General features: G+C 56.3%; 1 protein-coding gene across 1 annotated transcript in view; it reads right to left on the bottom strand.

The window, feature by feature from the left end:
• Positions 1-487: 487 nt before the first annotated feature.
• LGR6 (leucine rich repeat containing G protein-coupled receptor 6) overlaps positions 488-19,448 on the bottom strand; it is a 69,301-nt gene continuing 50,340 nt past the window's right edge. The window contains exons 6-18 of the mRNA XM_085210654.1: positions 17,978-18,049; positions 11,219-11,287; positions 10,743-10,814; positions 9,950-10,021; positions 9,147-9,215; positions 8,189-8,260; positions 7,257-7,322; positions 6,923-6,994; positions 6,742-6,813; positions 6,290-6,415; positions 5,609-5,769; positions 4,016-4,096; positions 488-2,878 (exon numbers count right to left, since the gene is read on the bottom strand). Of these exons, the coding sequence (XP_085066780.1) occupies positions 1,650-2,878; positions 4,016-4,096; positions 5,609-5,769; positions 6,290-6,415; positions 6,742-6,813; positions 6,923-6,994; positions 7,257-7,322; positions 8,189-8,260; positions 9,147-9,215; positions 9,950-10,021; positions 10,743-10,814; positions 11,219-11,287; positions 17,978-18,049 (2,233 nt within the window). The 3' untranslated portion in view covers positions 488-1,649. The remainder of the gene's footprint in view (positions 2,879-4,015; positions 4,097-5,608; positions 5,770-6,289; positions 6,416-6,741; positions 6,814-6,922; positions 6,995-7,256; positions 7,323-8,188; positions 8,261-9,146; positions 9,216-9,949; positions 10,022-10,742; positions 10,815-11,218; positions 11,288-17,977; positions 18,050-19,448) is intronic.

The raw sequence follows: 19,448 nt of genomic DNA, 5'->3' as shown, positions 1-19,448 counted from the left end.
ATATTTGTGTCTGTGTCTTCAGTACTGTCATCTACACGTGTAAAATCCCAAAGGGGGCTCGCACAAACGCATCCTCTTCCAACATACAGAGGCTCAGCACCGGGTCAGCTCTCCCTTGACGTTTAATGGGCGTTGGGCGACGCTGAGGCGCGGTGGCAGGGAGAGAGGGGTTGAGTTCCCCCGTAGCTGAGCGCCCTCCTGCCTCGCTGCCATTTCTGGAAACGTCCAGAAGAGGACAATGTTCTCTTGCTTTCAAATTCCTCCCATAACAAAAACTACCGAAATGTGAAGAAAGGGAGGAGGGGGAAGAGGAAAACAATTCAGTTATTTTAATTGATTGATTCCGTTGGAAAGAAATGCAGGAGGGGAAAAAAGAAAAAAAGAAAAAAAAAAAAACAAGACACAACAACACACACAATTAGACTTTTCCCCTGGGGGGAAGCAGCAGGCAGCCGCAGGGCAAACCAAGAGGGCACGAGGCAAGAGATCAGAAAGCAGCCACTGGTCAGCAGCGGGGCTCCTTTATTATCTCACAGGGATGGATGGCTGATACAGCTGTGGTAACACCGGCAGGACTAAAGCTTTGCCCAGAGCTGACCGCGGGTGGCAGGTGGTGGTGGGTTGTGATGGGGAGAATGGATCTGGGAGATCCCTGAGCTGTGGGGAGACAATTCAGGACCATTCACAGTGGTCTGCGTCCTCCTGACATTGCCATCCCACAAAGCTGATTTCTGTTCCCTCCTATTTGAGCTGTCCTCACAAAGGGAGGGACAAGCACAGCCCCCACATGGGCTCTTCTATGGAGGTCTTCTTCAGCGTGCTCCTGAAGTAAGAGCATGTTACAGGGTGAGATTTGGGGGCAGGGAATGAGCCAGACCCCATCCCCACCATTCCCAATGGAATCTGGCAGCTCTGGGCGAAGGTGCGAAGGTGGAGAGCTCTGTGAGTGTGGGGAGGCCCATATGCCCCCAGGCAACCTGGCCAGGTGACTACAGGCAAAGCACGAGGGTTTCTTGGGGGAGGTGTTTGGATTTGGCTGCTTTGGGGGTCAGAGACCCATTGTTGGGTTGAAAGAGCAGTAGCATTTCCAGCCCGGGGTGTTGGCTGAAGGAGCAGGCACTGCCCAGCAGCAAGGCTCCCAGCACAGAAACCACTCGACATCAGCAGCCCCCACGAGTCCACTGCTCATAACCCATCTCCTCTGCCTTTGCAGCTGGTGGTGTTAAGGGCACACAAGCCCACTTCCAGAGCTCTGCGGGCCCGCAGGGACCCGGGTTTACCACCACCTATGGGTGACCGCGTCGTTGCAGCTGGCTGCTTCCACGTGTCTCTGCTGCAGAGCACTGCCTTGTGTGTACTAAGCTGTCCTTAGGGCTGGGTTTTGCTGCCGATGAGGAGGAGGGTCTCCCTGAGCCGGTGGGCTCCCTCCCACACAGCCCCTAGCAGGGAAACGCGGTCCCCTCCCGTGGCAGCCCGGAGCGCCTGGAGCTGTCGGAGCCCCTTCCAAGACCTCGGCAACGGGCAGCGGATGTGGGGGGGTGGGGGTAGACGGGTCGTGCTGGTGCTGGAGGTGGAGCAGCCCGCTGGCACCTTGCTGGCCGCCCAGCCGGGGCCGGCTCTCCGCGCTGTGGGCACGGCTGCTCCGAGCTCTATACGTGAGAGATGTAGGGCGGGGGGGGGCCGGAGGCGGCCCGGGGGCTGCGGGCGGTCGGCTCCCCGCTCTCTGGAGCCGTCAGTACCGCGCTGTCACTGAGGCAGGGGCAGAGCTCGGAGCAGCCCCGCTCCCTCCCCCCGGCGCCCATCCTTTGCTGGCAGGGCACGAGCGTCGTGGGGGGGAAGCGGTAGCTGTCGAGGATGGGATGTGCTCCCAGGGAATCGGGCGTCTCGAATATGTGGTCGATGTCAGAGAAGCTGACCAGAGCCTGCGTGGAGTCGTAGGAGCTTTTCTCCGTGTCGTCGAGCCCGCAGGGTTGGGGGCAGCCGCCCCTGTCCCGGCCCTTCTGCCGCAGCAGGCGGAGGTCATCCCTGCAGTGGGGGTTGAAGAGCAGGTAGAGCACGGGGTTCAGGCAGGCGGGCAGGGGCAGGACCACCAGGAGGACGGATTTGATGACCTCCGGGGTGATGAGGAAGAGGTTGAGCGTGGAAGAGAAGGTGAGGAAGGCCACCGGGCAGTAAAGGAGGCAGTTGGTGAAGATCAGCCAGGCCACGTGCTTGACCATGGCGCAGTCCCAGACAGCGCCGCACTCGCCCTTCAGCAGGCTGCAGTACAGTCGGATGTAGGTGCCTGTGACCACCAGGAAGCAGAGCACGTTCGTCATCGCCAAGGCCACGGTGAAGCCCAGGGTGGCGGGTTTCCCACCCGGGATGGGGTACGGGAGGCACAGCGGGGATGCTCCGTACTCCCCGATGGAGAAGAGAGGCAGAACTGCGGCCACGGAGGACAGCAAGAGGCAGCCGAGCGCTGCGGCCTTCACCTTGCCAAGGGAGGGTGCCTTCCTGCAGCCCCGCGCGCAGGAGACCGAAACGCTGCACTGCACTGCAGCCAATGTCAGCAGGAAGATGGCGGCTTCGGAGGAGAACATGGCCAGGAAGCCGGTCACCCTGCAGCCCGTGCCACTCTCCCACCTGGCGCCGAACTGTGCGAAGTGGCCGTAGGTCAGGGCGTCAACGAGGGCCAGCATGCTGCAGGAAACGCCGCTCAGCGTGTTGGCTCCGGCTATGGAGCCGATGACAAACTTAACTGGAGAGAGGTAGCTGGGAGAGGCGAAGACGGCCAGGACCACCAGCCCGTTGCAGAGCACCGAGACCAGAACGATGACCCAGACGCCCAGGCGAATGATCCAGCTCTCAAACAAGTGGTCGCAAGGCTTGAAGGGGCCTGAAAGAAACCAAACCCAAAGTTAAAACCCCAAACCAGTGCTTTGCTCCGGTGCTGCTGCTCAGCGCGGTGGCCCCAGCTCCTCAGGACAGAGGAGAGGGCAGATCCCGGCACTGTCACCCCGTGACTCTGTGCATGGCAAAGTCCTTTTGCTCTCTTGTCCCACCCCTGCCCTATGCTGAATCCTCTTCAGGCTCTGAAGTCAAGGGGGACTTCTTTCAGAGGAGCTCATGGCCATAATGCCCCACATTTCTGTGGGTTTCCAGCCCCATCGGTGCTCCTGGGCTCAGCCTGCGTTTGGGCTCCTCTGCCAGGAGCTGCTCTTCCCCCCACACCCCAGGGATCACAGAGTTGTGAAGAGGGGATGCAAGAGAGATGGCAGCATGCTGCATCCCTCTGCACTGCCAGCTCTGCCCTAAACCCACAGCTTTGGCTGAGCTGTGTTTTATTGTGTTGGCATGAATGACCTCCATGCAGAAGGGACGGCCAGGATGGGATGAAGTGTTAGGGAGGGAGGGAGCAGGCAAGGAGAAAGAAGGAGGGAGCTGCGGTGTCAGGGAGGGGATCGAAAGACCTGAGCAAAGAGAATGTGGGAGGATGTCAGGAGAGAGAATGATGGAGGATTGAGGTGGAGAAAGGAGGGAATGAGAGACGGGAGTCGTGCAGGGGTGAAAAGGGGACAGATAGTGGGTGCTCTTTGCCAAAGGAGAAAGGAGAGAGGAGACAGTGAAATGGGAGAGTTGCTTTTGGGAAGGATTTGGATTTCATGGGAGATGAAGGAGAAGGTTTTGTCATGCAATAGTCTGGAGTGGCTAGGAGACAGCACAGGCTGCTTCAAGTGCCAGAGCCTGACTACAGGACGATGGGTGGGTGATGGAGGGGTGATACTGCTGATATCCGGACTGGGACACCACGCTTTTGTCCTCTCCCCATCAGAGGGCAGCTCCCTCCAAGTGGGAGAAAGAAGCTGCCCATCTCACAGAGCCCAGCTCGAGAGCCTCACTCTCAGGTGGGCCAGGATCTCAGATGTGGTTTCCACATGAGATGCTGCAGGAAGGGTTGTGGGGGCCTGAGAGTTTAGCGATGCTCAAAGGAGTGCAGATATGTTCAGAGGGAAGGTTTTCCCTGCCTGCTCACCGGGGCTGGGCGTGCACTGGATAGAGGGGTGCAGCTTTGAGTCCTCAAGGTCCAGCTGGAGCTCATCTGCCTCGAGGTCATCTGCAAGAAAGCAACAGAGAAGCAGTGCTTGAAGAAGAATGAGCAGGGCCAGCAGGGCCAGAAGCTTTTCCCAGCGCCTGCCCTCCTCTTAGACCTTCCCAGCATGAGCTGATGGGAGGCAACCCAACCACTTTTATGGCTCTTCGGGGTCTCTTCCAACCCAGCCATCCCATAGGTCTGTGATTCTATCATATCCCAAGCAGCAAAAGTTTTGGAGTTATTTTCTTCTAATGAGGTCATTTTCTTGTAGGGAAGGAATGTTTGGGGACTTTTTTCCTCCTGTTACAAGATTCATCTAACACAGCTAAATCCCACTGCTGACCATCAGAAAAGAAGAGCTGAAACACAAATAGATTAAGTAAAGCAGTAATATCTCAACAGCTTCATCATCAAAAATAGCCCACGTGTTACTGAACGGAAAGGAGGAAGGATGTTCGTGTTCACTCCACATTTGCAGTGCTGTGGTTTGATATTTCAGGCAAACCCAGTGCTTTAACATCCGAAAATGTGAGCCTTTATGAGCTGCTAAGAGACTCATCTGGCACAGCCTGCGAGCACTCGCTGTTCCCCTCCAGTCTCATGTGGAATCCATGGGACTGAGGCTGGCTGGGCACCGCGGGAGGGGCTGGGTTGGTGTTTTGGCAGAGGATCCTCAGGGTCATCAAAGAGCCCCAGACCGGGCGGCAGCAGGAGCAGGATGGGGGCAGGGCAGATGGCAGCAGCAACGGACACAGACCCGGGCAGTGCAGATGGCCTCTGTGTTTATGTGAGCGTATAAACAAACACAGCCTCCCAGCTGCGTCCTGAAACTCGATTTCCACTCTCCAGCAGTTACAGAAGAGGGAAAGGAACTCATGCTTTGCTTTGTGTCATTCTGAGGTTCCTTTGCAATGGGATCACACAGGGCTGTACTGAGTCTGCGTGCCAGCAGTGTGCTTTGTGCTCCCCTCATAGCAGCAGGATCCAGAGGTTAATGCAGAAGTACATTTTGAAGAACAGAAAAATCAACTGCAGAACAGAAAGTGCTGCTCAGCTTCACCTGTGTGCCCTGCATGGGTCTGTATTCCCCACGCACTTCCTTCTCTTTCCACCTCCCAGGCGGGGTGCCCACACAGTCCACACTCCACTCCTGTGAGCTCACTGTCTCCACCTCAGGGTCCGCCCTCTGTGTGTCCCAGTGATAACAGCAGACATCCTTCCAGAGGCTCTGCGCTGCCCAAAGTGTCCAAGCCCGAGTCCCACCTTGCTGCCAGCAGAGTGAAATGAGCAACGTCTGTGCCTCTGAGGAGCACTGGATCTTTCTCTTAGAATGTGAATGAAGGTTTAGAAGTGCCTGATCCACTTTTCCTCCCACGCACTGACATCACTCAAAGCCCATTCACAGCAGAGCTGGAGGAGGATCCCTCTGCCTGCTCCGAGGCGGCTGGCAGCATCCGACCTGCAAGCCTGGGCTGACACCCAAACTGCCAGCATGACGGTGCTGCAGAGCATCATCCCGCTCAGCCTACTTACAGTGGTTGTCTGTGTGACCTGGGAAGAGCTCCAGGGCCCTCCTGTGGGGATCTTCATCCTCAGGGCTCTCGCCTTCTGCCTCCCACTGGTTGGATGCTCTGAAGAACCCACTGCAGCTTCCATAGGCGCAGCACTGGTAGGCGTAAGGTACCTCGAGGACTCTGCAGAGGGAGAAAAGGGAACTTGTATGTGACTCTGGCTCCCTACTGCTGCACACTTTGTGCTGAATTTTCATGCATCAGAAGCCAATCTGTCATCCAGTGGTCACATTGCAGCACAACTTTGGTTCCCTGAAAGGGACTCCGCGTGGGACAGAGTGCAGGCCCACATCACCCCACACTGATGGGCTCCTTCAGTGCTCCCAGTACAAATTGAACCCAGCCCAGAGGCAGGAGTGGGGTGAGTGGAGGAATGCCCCAGAGGAGCCCTGAGCTGCTCCACACTTCCCAGATGTGTGTGTGGGTTTGGGGAGGGGGGCTGCTCTGGGAGCGCAGCGCTGCCTTCCCATGGATGCCTGTAAAACGTGAGGTGTGTTGGCAGCAGGTGGAGCATCCTCAATCTGTTGGCCTGGAAAGCACGGGATAAACCATGAAAGTGGGAGGCTGACTGATAGAAACAAGTAGAGACTACACAGAGAGCAGGAAGGAAAAGAGCGGATGGGGCCTGAGATGCAGGCAGTACCTTAGTTTGGGAAAGCTGTCCTCGGCAAAGGGCTCAGAGAGTGCTGGGTTGCCCTGCAGCTTCAGGTGGGTCAGGCTGCCCAATCCACCCAGCGGCAGCACTGCCAGCCGGTTGTCTGACAGATCCCTGTGGGAGGAAAGCAGAGAGCTGGAGTGCACCCGGGAGCTGTGCCGGCTGTCTCATGCTTTCTGCCTGAAATGCAGTGCTGCAGTGGGGCTGGGCGCTGCCTGGGCTCAGGATCCGCTGGAGCTGATGGATGGGGGCTGCAGGCCATGGGGGCAGTGATGGGTTAATGTGTGTGCTGGGAGCTCTGTGTGACTTTTGACACCAGTAGGAAGCACTGTGACTCGGTCTGCTCCCACCGGCACCATGCAGGCACTGCCTGCCAGGCAGCACAGGGCACTGCAAAACAAACGTCAAACGAACATCAAACGAACATCACCGCCACTTACAGCTTGGTGAGCGAGCGCAGCGTCACGAAGGCGTCGGGGTGAATGAAATGGATGTCATTGCAGCTCAGGTCTCTGCAAGGGAAGGATACTGAGATGGGAGCAGAACCGGAGAGCGAGCGGAGGGAAGGACAGGACAGCCTGACCGGCAGCGCGGGGCGGCCGTCCCCACTGCAGAGCTTACATGGAGCGCAGGGCTGTCAGCTGCACAAAGGTGTCCGCTCTGATTTCGTGGATTCTGTTGTGCTGGAGACCACTGGAAAAGCAGAAACTGGTCTGAGGACCAGCTGAAGGCAGCGTGCACACCTCACAGCAGCAGGCTGGCACAGGGCAAGCCATGCGAGTCTGGGAAACTTCTTTTATTTCATGGGGCAAAAATGCAGGGGCAAGGCGCTCTTATCCCGCACGTCTGCATCCCCAGCAGTGAGCGCAGTGCTCAGCCCTCCCAGCACCAGCAGCTCAGTGCTGGGCTGCTCTGCCCACCAATGTGACCCCTTTGCCCTGAGCTCTGTACTCACAGCTCCTCCAGCCGCTGGCACCGGTGGAAGCTGGGCAGGTCTTCGATTTTGTTGTGTGACAGCTCTCTGTGGGGGAGAGACCAGCACAGAACGTCAGGGAGAGAAGAAATGAAGGGCGAGCGCCTCTCTTTGGCGCCAGGTGTGCAGCCCTGATAGCGGTGCAATTAATGTCAGTAAATGAGTGGGGAAAGAGGAACAAGGAGCAAGGTGGGGTGTCCTCGTAAAAGCTGGCTCACAAGGAGGGGCAGGCATTGACAACATGAAGGTTTACAGCCTGGTAACTTGCAAACATCGACACAGCACATGGGGCCCTGCAGCCCCGACCGTCCCAAAGGCAGCGGGCACATTTTGGTGGCATCGAGTTGGCTCAGATGTCTAAAGCTGAGAGATCTTCCCTGCAGGGACAGCTGGAGCCAAAACACTACGATCTGCTAAGTTATAAATGGTGTTCTTTTATTTTTGTGTTTTTCTCATTTCCAACTTCTGTGATCCAGAATTCACTCTTGTTGCTTTCCTGGAAGAGGCTTGTTTTCATTTCCAGCTCGCGTGTGTAAAGACTGATGAGAGGCAAACCTTCTTCTTGCCCTCAGGCTGCAAACTTGTATAAATCTGGCTCATGACTCACTTCCTGAAGATGTCACTGACTGCAGACAAGGTTGGGGACCTCGGGATCAGAGGGGTGTGCTCCTGAGCTGGCACAGTGGGTGCCAGGTTAAAGACAAACCATCCTCTCCCTCTCAGCATCACTCCAAGCCTTGCTGAGCTGATAGGGCATGCAGAAATCAAGGCAGTGCCTGAGAAGAAGGCGTGTTCACAACAGATACAGAACCGTGAGGTGGTGTTCCACTCCCTGAGCCGGACAAGAGGAAAGCCCAGGTTCTGATGGTGCTTTTCTGAAGAGCAGACAGGACAGAGAAATGCACATTACTCACAGGACGCGCAGGCTGGGCAGCTGCTGGCACACGGCTCTGGGGAGGAGGTGGATGCCTGCGTGGGTCAACGTCCTGGGGGGAAAGGAGAGGGGAGAGGTGGTGTCGGTGGGACTGGAGCAAAGACTCTGCTACCTGCAAGCCCAGCTACCCACCCCAGGAAGAGGCAGGAGAGACAACATATGTGAGATAATGAGATACCCAGAAAGAACCAAAAACTGCCTTGGAAACGGGCACTGCTGCTGGGCCTGGTAAAGGTGAATGCAAGAAACTCAGACACTGCTGGGTACTGAACTCAGTGGTGTCCTCGGCTGTGTTGGGGCAGCTGGCTGCACACCCTGCTGTCCCAGTTCCCCACCACCCAGACTGGTGATTTCTCCGGAGCCACCGCTGCCTCAGAATCCCATGTGTGGGGCAGTGGGGTGCCCCGATCCCGGCAGCAAGGCACAGCCAGGGCTGGGCAGGCACTCACTGTGCCCCCACTGTAGCACTGCTCGCAGACCGTGCCCCACAGAGACCCACGGGGCTGCAGACATTGCGTCCTGCTGCTGCCTGCTCCCCTGGGCATGCAGCCCCCAGCCCGATGTGGCAAACACAGCAGAGGTTCCCATCACAGCACCGTGCTGCACTGCACGGCGCTGGTCCTGGGGCGGGCAGACAGGCACTGATCCCAACAGACCGCAGCCAAAGGCTCATTCCTTCACAGATGCAGAAGGAAAAGAAGAAAATAATCCAAAAAAAAAAAAAGAAAACAACCCCAAAAGATCAGAGCATGCTCAACAGTACCGAGAGCAACTCACGGAGAAGAAAGCCGCTTTCAGGAGCCACAGGGATGAAACGAAGCAGAGAGGTTTGTGCCCAGGAGGGGCAGAGCTGCACAGCACTGTGAGAGTTGTCCTGGACCGCCTTGAAGAGGGCAGAGCACAAATAGTGGGGTAAAAGGGAGAGATTTGCCACTCACAAAACTTCTAGGCTGGTGGTGCCTTTTAGGTCTGGGAATTCTCTGATGTCCGTTGCACCGTTGAGAGACCTGCAAGGAGAAGAGGCAGAACTGAGCGGGTCAGGAGCAGCTGCCTGAGGGCCCAGGCTGCCCCTCACCCCAAATGTGGTGATGGGAGGCCCAGACCCAGAGGTGCTGCTCCCATCTGTGTGCCACTGCTGCTGGGCAGTGGGCAGCGTCTCCCATGGCACCGATGCACTGCGCTGGGGATGAGTGTTGCTCTGCAGGGAGGCTTGGCAAGCTCAGACCTCCTCCAACCACTGACACTCTGGGCAGGATTTCTACCCAAATTGTGTCATTAAAAAAGAAAAAAAAGTGATTTCCATTGGGAATTCGAGAAGGGCATCCCAGCCACACCTCCCAAGCCTGGGCATCCGTTGCGGAAGGATGCATTCAGAGGAAGGATGTTAACAGTCTGTGTGTGTTCCTGCAGTGACAGCTGGCTGTGGCTTGTGAGGAGCAGTTCTGAGGTCACCTCTGCCCCAATCTCCAGCAGGGCTGCTGATGGTGGGTGTGGAGCTGCTGCTGTGGTGCCCGGCACTCAGTGGTGGCCCTGAGCACCATGTGAGCACCATGCAAAGGAAGCACTGGCACCTCTGGCTGCTCAGCTAAGTTAATAACTGGGGCAGGCCAGAAGAGTGGACCATGGCCTCCTGTTGGCACGAGGCCTCTGGGAAACAGGACATGGAGAAGGACGCGGAGGTGTCCTGCTCGTGAGGCTCGGGCCTGGGCTGTGTATCTGAGGACCTGCCTGGGGAACTTACAGAGTGTGTAGCTTTGGCAAGTACTGGAAGGCAGACTGTCCAACAAACTGGATGGGGTTGTCATAAAAATGGCTGCAAAGGAAATGGGCAACTGGTTAGATCTTGCTGTGTATGCAGGAGAAGGTGCAGTTACAGGTAAGAGCCTGGGGCAGTAGGCATTAACATTGGTTAAACTGAGGTCTCCACTCCTGCTGCTCTAAAAGGATCCTTTAGTATTCTGTTGAACCAGGCAGGCTGCAATGAGGCAAAGCCCTCCACTGATCCTTCCACGGTGCAACGCCTTGCATGTGGCCATAGCTCTGATCTCACAAACCCACAGCATCTCTCCCACCTGTCGCACTCAATGGAGAGAAGTGGGGACGTGCGTGTGCCAGATGTGTCCCACCCCCACATCACTCCGTGGGGAGATGGGGGGAGGCTGCTTTATTTTGACCGGGGCAGGGACTGTTTTCACCCAGCTGACTGCTCTGCTGGGATTTCTAAACATGAGGCAGATGTCACCCAGGGCTTAGGAAATCCCCTTACACACAGCATGGCCTCGCGTTTCCCATTCCTTCACCACTGTCAGCCTTGATGGCTGCAGCAGAGTTCAGCTGAGGGTAAAGGAGAACCCATGGCAGAGAACTGGAGGCGTAGCTGGGAAGGAGATAATTTCAGCTTCCATTAACCTCCATACAACAAATGTCAAATTGCGGTCATGCTGACAACTGTCAGAAATCCCAACCAAAGATGTAAGGAAATGCCTCTTTCTGGGGGATGTAAAGATTTAGGAAACACCGTTTAATTTTCTTACATTGTTTGGAGAAGGGGATTCCCAACAAATGCATTCTCTGGGATGGCTTTGATGTTGTTGTTATGAAAACCACTGTTGGGAGAAAGAAACATCTTGATATTAATGCATTAGAAGGGCTTGGAGGTGCTTGCTTTCCTCAACACTTCTGGAGGCAGAGGGCCTTTAGATGTACATAAAATAGGGGGTGAAGGCTCAGTCCTGCCTGCAGCATCAGCTCAGCAAGTGGACAAAGTCTTCTCTCAGGACTGAGGATCCCTACCAGCTGCCCTTGGCCCTATCTTGGGTCTTCTACCCTTGTGGGTGTCAACTCGGGTGATTTTGAGGGGATGAAGTACTGGATGTGTGTAGTGGGAAGAGTGGGTGAAAGAAAAGAAGGGCTCGAGCTGAGTGCCCTCCCAGTGAAAGCATGGGCAGTATTTGATAGGTCACTCTCCAACAGGGAACCCTTCTGAAAAAGAATAAATAGGAAATCTCACAGCTCCTGCAGTCGGCCCAGCGTCCGAATGGCCCCTGGGAATTCCAGCAGCTCGTTGTAATTGAGATCCCTGAAAGACAGAGAGGAGAACAGTCATCAGTGTTGCTGGAGGAACCCAGTGGAGTGCACCTGTGCTTTTAAGGCATGGAAACTTGGTCGTCAAGCGTGGCAGAAAGGCTTTTCCTACCGTGCCCACCCAGCCACTGCCTGGACACTGACTCTCAGATGTTCCTGCTGCAGGAATGTTCCCTATGAGGAGCACTGTTGGGTGAAGGCCAGTCCAAACCACAGCTGCTGCCATCTGCATTCCTTCCCCACCAGCCTCTTGGTGCCCAGAGCTGGGCCACGCTGCTGCCTTGTGTCCCCAGAGCCCAATTCCCCTCTCCCAGGGTCTCTCCCCGAGGCACTGGGGCTGGGAGCCATTTATCTTGGTTATGAAGAACAAGAAACATGAGAACAGTGTCAGCTCAGCCCATGGAAGGGCTCTCTCTAATTGTCGAGAGGAGCAGAGACCTGCAGAGCAGGGGACAGCTTCCTTGGTGCTTCTCGTAGGGGAGCTGGAGCTCCCAGCTCTGGGACGTGCTGGGACCACTACGAGGAACGTCTCTGAGAAGGTCCAGGTCTTCTTCTGATGGCTGAGGTGAACCTCACATTGAAACCATGAGCCAAAGGTGGAAGTGATGGGGAAGAGGTGTGGACAGTTCTGGAGGTTAAGTTTAATTTGCAGTATAATAATTAAAATGGAAGATGTGTAATACAGGTGGTCATAATGACAAGTGCAGTTTATTACCCTGACTTGGCAACCAGGAGTCCTAAGGGCAGCTCCAGCCAACACGGACCCCTCTGGCTCCTTCTGGACAGCCCAGACCCCGAGGGCTGAAAACTGACTGCTTCCTCCCTGCATGAAACTCACTGAGTTTTAAGTGGGAGATACTCTGGAACATGAGGGTAATTACGGGCTCCTGGATATTACTGTATAATTACACTTAATGGGCCTTGAAGTAATTACCACGTAACCTGGATTGTGGTTTACAGAACAGAAATAACCACCCATTCACACAGCAGTGAGTTGCTGCCCGATTTCCTTGTAATCCTCATCCCTGGGCCCAGGCACAGTAATTCCATTCTGATCTCCTTCCCCCCCAAGACCTTCTCCTTTGCCCACATCCCCGTATGGCGGTCACTCTGCGTCCCTGCTTTGGTGCTGCCATGGTAAATCTGCAGCGATACCCGACGTGCCCGCAAAGCCGCCAGGTGGGAAGCATTGCCAACAGAGACAGAACTCACATCACCTGTGATTCACGAACAGAGGAGCTGTTGGATCTGCACCCAATGCTACTGACTGGGGTAATTCAGCGCTGCGGGACTTGCGCCCGTCTTTCTCTAGAAATGCACTTCCTTTCCAGGCCGGGTCTCTTCCAGGCAGGCTGCTCTTTCATCAGCAGATGAACATTCTGTTTGTACCTCGATGTGTGTGCAAGTACGCACAGGACCCGTCCTTCCTGAGCGAGCACACACCGCTCCCAGCTGGCAGCGTCCCCGCGCCTCCCCCGCCGCGCTCGGCGCACACAAAGAGCGCTGTGTTCAGCAGATCCCTCTGGGGAAGAAAAGCCACCGCCGGCTCTGGCGTGTGTTGGGCTTGTTGGGAAGTGGAAGTGCACCCAGGTGCTGTCACGCTGCTGCAGCCTGGCCGCCAGCAACGCCGCCGTGCCCAGGAGGAGAGGCGATGCGCCCACGCTCGCTCCTGCCGGTGCTTCCTGGTTTTTGGCGTAGTGAGGTTCCCTCCCGGGAAATAAACCCATCTGTCCTCATTACCACCTCCCTGAGCGCTGCCCCAGCTCTGGGCGCAGCCCTGCCTCCGGCACTGCAGTGCCACATGTGGGGAGCCCGTCTGGCTGGGTGCTGGGTGAGGCGGGCACTGCGCTGCTCCTGGCCTCAGCCCTTCCCAGCAGAGGGGCAGCTCTCCCCGAGCCCCAAGCCCAGGGCAGCACCCGAGGGTGGCTTCTCTGTCTCTTCCTTTTCCTTCCCGGAGCTCCAGCCTGGCCCTGGTTCAGGCGGTGGCCCAGAAATGGTCCCCAGCCATCACGCTGGGCAGCGGCGGTGAGGAGCTCCACAGGAATCGGATATTTCTGCTCATTTAGGGAAGTTCAGTCCTCGGTTCCTTCTGCTGACATCTGAGCCTCTTTCTGGGGGGTGTGTGGATATGGAAAATGGATGTGCTGCAGGAAACTCCTTCAAGTGTCCACTCCCTCTCCATGCCTTATCTGAGCTGCTTTGCAGTGCTTTGCTGGTGCCAACACTTTGCTGATCCCAACGTTTCTCTGGTCCTGGTGCTTCGCTGTTCCCAACCCCACCATCAGGTCCTTCCCCCAGCATCCAGCTTTGGGATGACGTGGCTGCAGAAGGCCCAACCTGCCACCAGGTGACACCGTCCCCACTGACTGCAGCAGCCCGGGGGCAGGGGTGGCCGCGGGGGGCTCTCAGGGCTGCCCGGGGGTCTCGCGGCTGAGGGGTGGTGCGTCTGGGACAGCAGAGCCAACGCCAGCACTGCTGGACTGGAGAACACCAACACCCCGCGGACATCTTCGCCCCAAAACAATAGGAGAACTTCATGAAACCTCAAGTGGGAAGAAGTGCCAAACGGCACAAGGAAGGGAGCTTTGCCCACCATCAAAGGCCTTTGGAAGCAAAGTCACCCAGCCCACAAGTCCTACAGAAACCGACTGTGAAAGAACTGCTTTCCTCAGCTGTGCTCCACGTTACAATGAAAACCTCTCAGAGGGCTCAGCTCGAGCACAGCGGAGTGGCTGACTTCACACTGCTGTTATTTCTAGTGAGCCTGCAGCTCTGTATGAGGAAAATCTTAACCAGCCTTGTCTATGTAGAAATGAAAGCAAACTGACATCAAAGGCGCAGCTATTTTGGGCTGTAAGTGCTGGGCTGATTTGGAGCCGACAGCACACGGCGCTATTAATACCTCCAATAGGGCCAGAAAGAGAGAAGGAGGGGAAAGAGTCTCAGGTCAATTTTCTGCCTGCTAGGGGCTGTTAGTGGTTCCACGCAAGAAGACAGACAAGAAAAAAAACCAATTATGCAGTACTATAAATTCTTGCATAAGCCACAAAACACCGCAAATTTGCAGCTAATAAACCTGAAGATGCACACAATTAGGAGCAGGAGGCAGCACAGTGCTGGCTGTTTGTGTCCCAAAGCGGTGCTGCATCCCCTCCTGTCCTGCACTGCCAGCTCTCCAGTACCACTGCTGCAGTGGGAGAGATTTAACTGGGGCTCAGAAGCTGTGCTGAGCCCAGCCGACCCGCTGCATTCCTCCATGGCACTGAACCGAGCTGCTCGCCAAAACACAGCGCTGCCAGGAGCAGCCATTGGTGCCACGCTTCTCTCGTGTCACAGCAGCACAAACCCCAGATGGAGACTTCTGAGAGGAGTGTGCACCGGGCAGAGAGCTGCCCTATGGTGGGATTCATCCACGGGAGCAAACATGGCCCACAGGTGCCCATTTTAGCAGGAAACAAGGAGCAGCCAGGATGCGATGGCAGAGCTGTGGGTGATGCTGGCGCCCCATTTCTTCCAGAAGGGCAGTGAGCTCCAGACAGGGCTGTGTGCTGGCAGCCCGGCCCAGAAGCACCGAACCCCTCACGCCGTGCTCACATCCCGCAGGGCTCACAGGGCGCAGCAGAGGACCGGTCTGTATCTCCACATTGCATGCCTGCAGCTGTCCTGGAGCTCTGTTCTCCATTAAAAAACGCAGCAGTGCCCGGAATGCGTCTCTTCCACGCAGCACTGCTGTCTGCTCTCTAACTGAGGAAGGTACTGAATTAAATGTGTTTTCAATTCCGTGTGATTTATTTAACAAGGTCGAAACAAGGCTTTGAGAGCGGGATCTCCTGGGGGGTCCCGGGAGCGCGGCGCTGCCACGCACGAAGCACTGAGGAGAGACAAAGGGAGCGGAGCGCAGAGCCGGGCCGGGGGAGAGCCGGCGGCGGGACGCGAGCGATAACGGCGGGGCCGAAGGGTCGGGAAGGAGGAGGAGGAGAGCGGCCGCGCTTTGCCAGCGGGGGGAGCGGTGGGGCGGGCAGAGCCGCCGGGTACAGCGGGGTGCTGCTGAGCTGACCGGCAGGAAGGACACGGGGACCCCCAGACCCCCGGGCACAAACCTGCGCCCCCCGCGGCACGTTGGTGTTGGAAGAGAGGAACGGGACGGGGAGCGGAGCTTCTGGGTACTGGGAGCGATTTCTTCTCTGCAGTGATGCGTTGGCACGGGCTGCACAACAGGGGGTGGTCGCCGTCCCGGGGGGGTCCAGAGCAGCAGAAGGGGATGAGCCTTACAGCACAGCCATAAGCTGGTGAAACGCAGTGACTGGGCTGGCTCCGCTCACTGCTTGATTTCTTTCTTATAATCTCCCCAGACGTCGCGTCTCTGCACGGGGACACAGTCAGGTGAAGCTCCGAGCCCCGTGGGAAGGTGGGGGTTCAGAGCCTGAGCTGCAGCCTGAGGCACCGCGGGCTCCTGTGCTCAGGAGAGGAGCAGCAGACTGGAGCTGGCAGCCCGTGGGGGCCATCGCTGTGCACACAGGCAGCACTGAGTGCTTCTGGACTTCGCCCGGGTGGAAAAGTCACCTTCCATGCGATGATTGAAGCAGGTGATGCACTTTGCAGCCCTGTTCTTGGACCAGGGGCAGAACCACACAGCTCTGAGCTGTGGCCCCTATTCCCAAAACCCTTTTCTCCATCCCCTGCCTCCTTGGGCAGCCAGCAGAGCATTCGTGGGGGGGGGAAGATGTTGGCAAAGTCAAATCCCACCGGAAGAGCAAGGCAGAGTGTTTTCCAGAACAACACTTTTGCCCTAAAAGGGTTAAACAGCCCTCATACGAACGGTGGTGGAGATATTTCCCATTTCCTTCCTTCTGCCTTCAGCTCCTCAGGTGTACGTAATATTAGTGCTTTCTTTTCTCCTTCCATAGAAAACGCAGCTCTCAGAGGAGGCTCCAGCTCTGCTCTCCATTTACAGCCTCGGCTAATTACCCAGATAATGGGGCAGTGTGCTGTGAAAGCTGTGGTCAGGCTTTTCGTGTGAGGCAAGGTTAGGCACATTGACTGCCCGCAGCAGAGGGTTTGGGATCCGGCCCTCCTGGGAGATGGTTTTAATTTATTAGCGCTATTAAAAAAAAAAAAAAAATCAAAAGCTTTTTAAATGAATGAAGATTTGCTCCTTCCAAGCGGTTTGTATGACGAAGGGGGGAGCTGGCAGGGATGGGGACGGGGAGGTCTTCTATGGTTCTGTGACGCTGTGTCATCTGCAGAAGGTGGAAGGAGGCCGTGGTCACCCAGTTCAGGCAGCTGGCAGCTGGCAGCACGGTTCGTCCATGGTGGGCTTTCCCCCACAGCCCTGTCGGGTGCTGTTTCTCCAAGAGCTTCGCCAGAATTTGCTAAAATAGACATTTTCCTGTCCAGCTGAATATGAAGAGAAACATTTCCCTTCGGTTTCTGCATCTAAAGCTTTGCAGGCTTTTCTTCACTCCCCCCAAAACGATTCATTCCACTCAAGTTCTACAGCTCTTCAACCATTGTGCCTGGATTATAGTCAGCACTTGGCCACAAACACTCATTTTAGGAAGCCCGGAGATGTTTCTGTCTTCACCAGCTCTTCCCCTCCTGCAGCCTTCCAGGAGGTGACGCCCACGGGGTGAGAGCACAGCTCTGCCAGCACCAGCCAAGAAAATGTGCTAAGTGCTGTCAACAGAATGTAATCATAACCTGAATTAAAGGATACGTGCAGGAGGCTGCAGCAGTCCCCACACGCACGGGAGCTGCGGCGCTGGCAGCTCTGCTGGTGCAGCCACCACGCATGGACAGTTCTGCTGTGGGTGAATGGGTGCTGAGTCACGGAGGGACAACAGGTTCCCCAGAGAGCACCGGCTCTGTGTGAGGCTGGGAATCGGAGCTCAGGGCTAAGAGCCATCTCTCTCTTTTCCTAAGGTGCTCCATCGGCTCTGTTGGATCAGGAGGGCTCACCCACAGCACTGCCCTGCAGCTGCGGGCGGCTCGAGGAGGATGTGGAATAGTCACAAGCTCAGGCTGGGGCCATGAGAGCCTGAGTGGAGCGATCCTCCAGCAGAGCCCCGTTCCCAAAGGGCGAACCCCCCCTGCTCAGCAGGGCCAGGAGCCGCAGGGTAGGGGCAGTGGGGTGCCATCAGCCCCGTGGCTGCAGGGTAAGGCAGACTGCTCCACTGCTGCGTGTTTCCTGGGCTGCAGCTCTGGGTGCTGCCAGGTGACATGAGAGCATCTCAGAGAGAGATGCTGCACAGATCCCCACGAACACAACCAGCCCTGTGCTGAATCCAACCCCTCATTTTGGCAGCGTCTGCTGTTCTGTAGGCTTTGGGACTGCGTGTGAGTGGTGAGGAGCTGGGGACGCACTGAGCAAGCGCTGCACCGAGGGCAGATTTGTTTCCTGAGCTCAGAGCCCCCCACCCTCCTGCAGACCCCTCTGCAGCAGCAGCGTGGCTCGCACAGGAGCAGGCAGAAATCCGGGTCTGTCCTGCCCCATTCTTGGCAAAGAGGAAACATGCAGTGGGAGCTGACGCAGAGACATCAACCCCTTCTGGGGGCAGCGCTGGAGGCAGCCCAGGCCTTATTGGAACGTGGGGGAGCTCAGAGGGACCCACGGCCACACACCGCTCCCCAGCACCAGGCAGGGCAGAGCACACCGGGGAGGAACAGAGGGGAAAAGGCGACTCACAGCGTCTCCAGGTTGTGCAGCCCATCAAAGCCATTCGCCCCCAGGCGCTGGATGCGGTTGTTGTGAAGGTGCCTGCGGACAGAACAGAGGTGTTCACTGCAGATGTGAGATGAACTTTTCCTGCCAACTTGAGCCGTGGCCCAGCCTGCAAGCTGAGGTGGACTGTGCTGAGGTGAGGGGTGCTGTAAGGTGCTCTCTCCCATCTCGTGGGACACACGCGAGGTGCAGTAGTGCTCATGGAGCAGCCCCTATTCTCCCAGAAAGTCCAGGCATTTCCTAAGACCTTAAATTTGGGTGAAAACGCTTAAACTGAATCCTCAAGAAACACTCTGCATCTGACCCTGCAGAGCTAATATTGGACCCAACCCTACCAAAGCTGTGTGGCTTCATGGGCACTGGGTGCTACCGAAGGGCAGAGCAAGACTCCTCAGAGCCTTAATAGCAGCAAGAAGGCTTTGAGTTCCAAATCATCCTGTTAATCACAGTTTATTATTGTTCCTTAAAAAAAAAATAAAGAAAGAAAAAAAAAAAAGAAAATCCTTCCAGTCCTGGATTAGTTCCTGATTGCAATGAAAGTTATGGAAACACAGAACCATAGAATTGCTCAGATTGGAAAAGACCTTAAAGATCTTCAAGAAGACCTTAAAGATCATCAAGCATGAGACAACTCTGCTGCCCAGCCTGCACTTCAGGCAGCCCACCTCAAGCACATTGGGGAGGTCCTGCCCTGCATGCAGAAGTGCCCACCACAGAGGTGAGATCCTCCAGGGCAGGGCACTTCTGTTCTGATCGCCATCAGGGTGGGCTTCCCCACCAGTTCAGGTTCTCCTTCAACACACAGCCCCATGTGGTTCATCTGCTGCTGCCTTGGGGTCCCCCTCCCACACCCAGAGCTGCACCAGCCTTAGTCCAACACCTCCTTCCAAGAGCCCGCAGGAGGCTGCACACTGGCAGGTGAATCAATGACTTTTTTCATTATTTGCTGCTTGATCTCAATCTGTCTCAGCTTGAAAAATCTCTCGCTCCACCTGGCTTCAAGTGGGAACCGTTTGGCTGAGCGCACACAGCTCCCACTGCCAAATTCTTGGGGTAAAACAGGAGGGAGCTGGGAGGCTCCAGGGCAGCATGGCTCAGAAAGCAGCCCAAGATGGATGCGAGCTGTGGGGACGTGCAAACATTCAGAGAAAGGGGAAAGGAAGGGAGAGAAGTGTGATGAAATGCGTTTGCTCCTCTGGGGCTGAATCTTGCAGGAGGAATTCTCTTTGTCACAAGAGAAGAAGTTCAGGTCCAAATGGTTTCCTCTATCAGATTTTACGAGCTCGCCGCAGATCGTGTTGTCCTCACTTCATTTGGCACCGCCGGAGCAGGATGGTGCCAGTCGTTTGGGTCCCTTTGCACACTGGACATGGCACTTGGCAAACGGGGGTTTTGGATCTGGAGCCTCTCACCCTCATCGCAGGAACCCGCAGCT

This window comes from Meleagris gallopavo, chromosome 28 (assembly GCF_905368555.1).
Source record: "Meleagris gallopavo chromosome 28, MGAL_WU_HG_1.1, whole genome shotgun sequence".
Classification (NCBI taxonomy): domain Eukaryota; kingdom Metazoa; phylum Chordata; class Aves; order Galliformes; family Phasianidae; genus Meleagris; species Meleagris gallopavo.
Note: the sequence above shows the minus strand (reverse complement) of the source record. Positions and strands in the feature narration are given on the sequence as shown.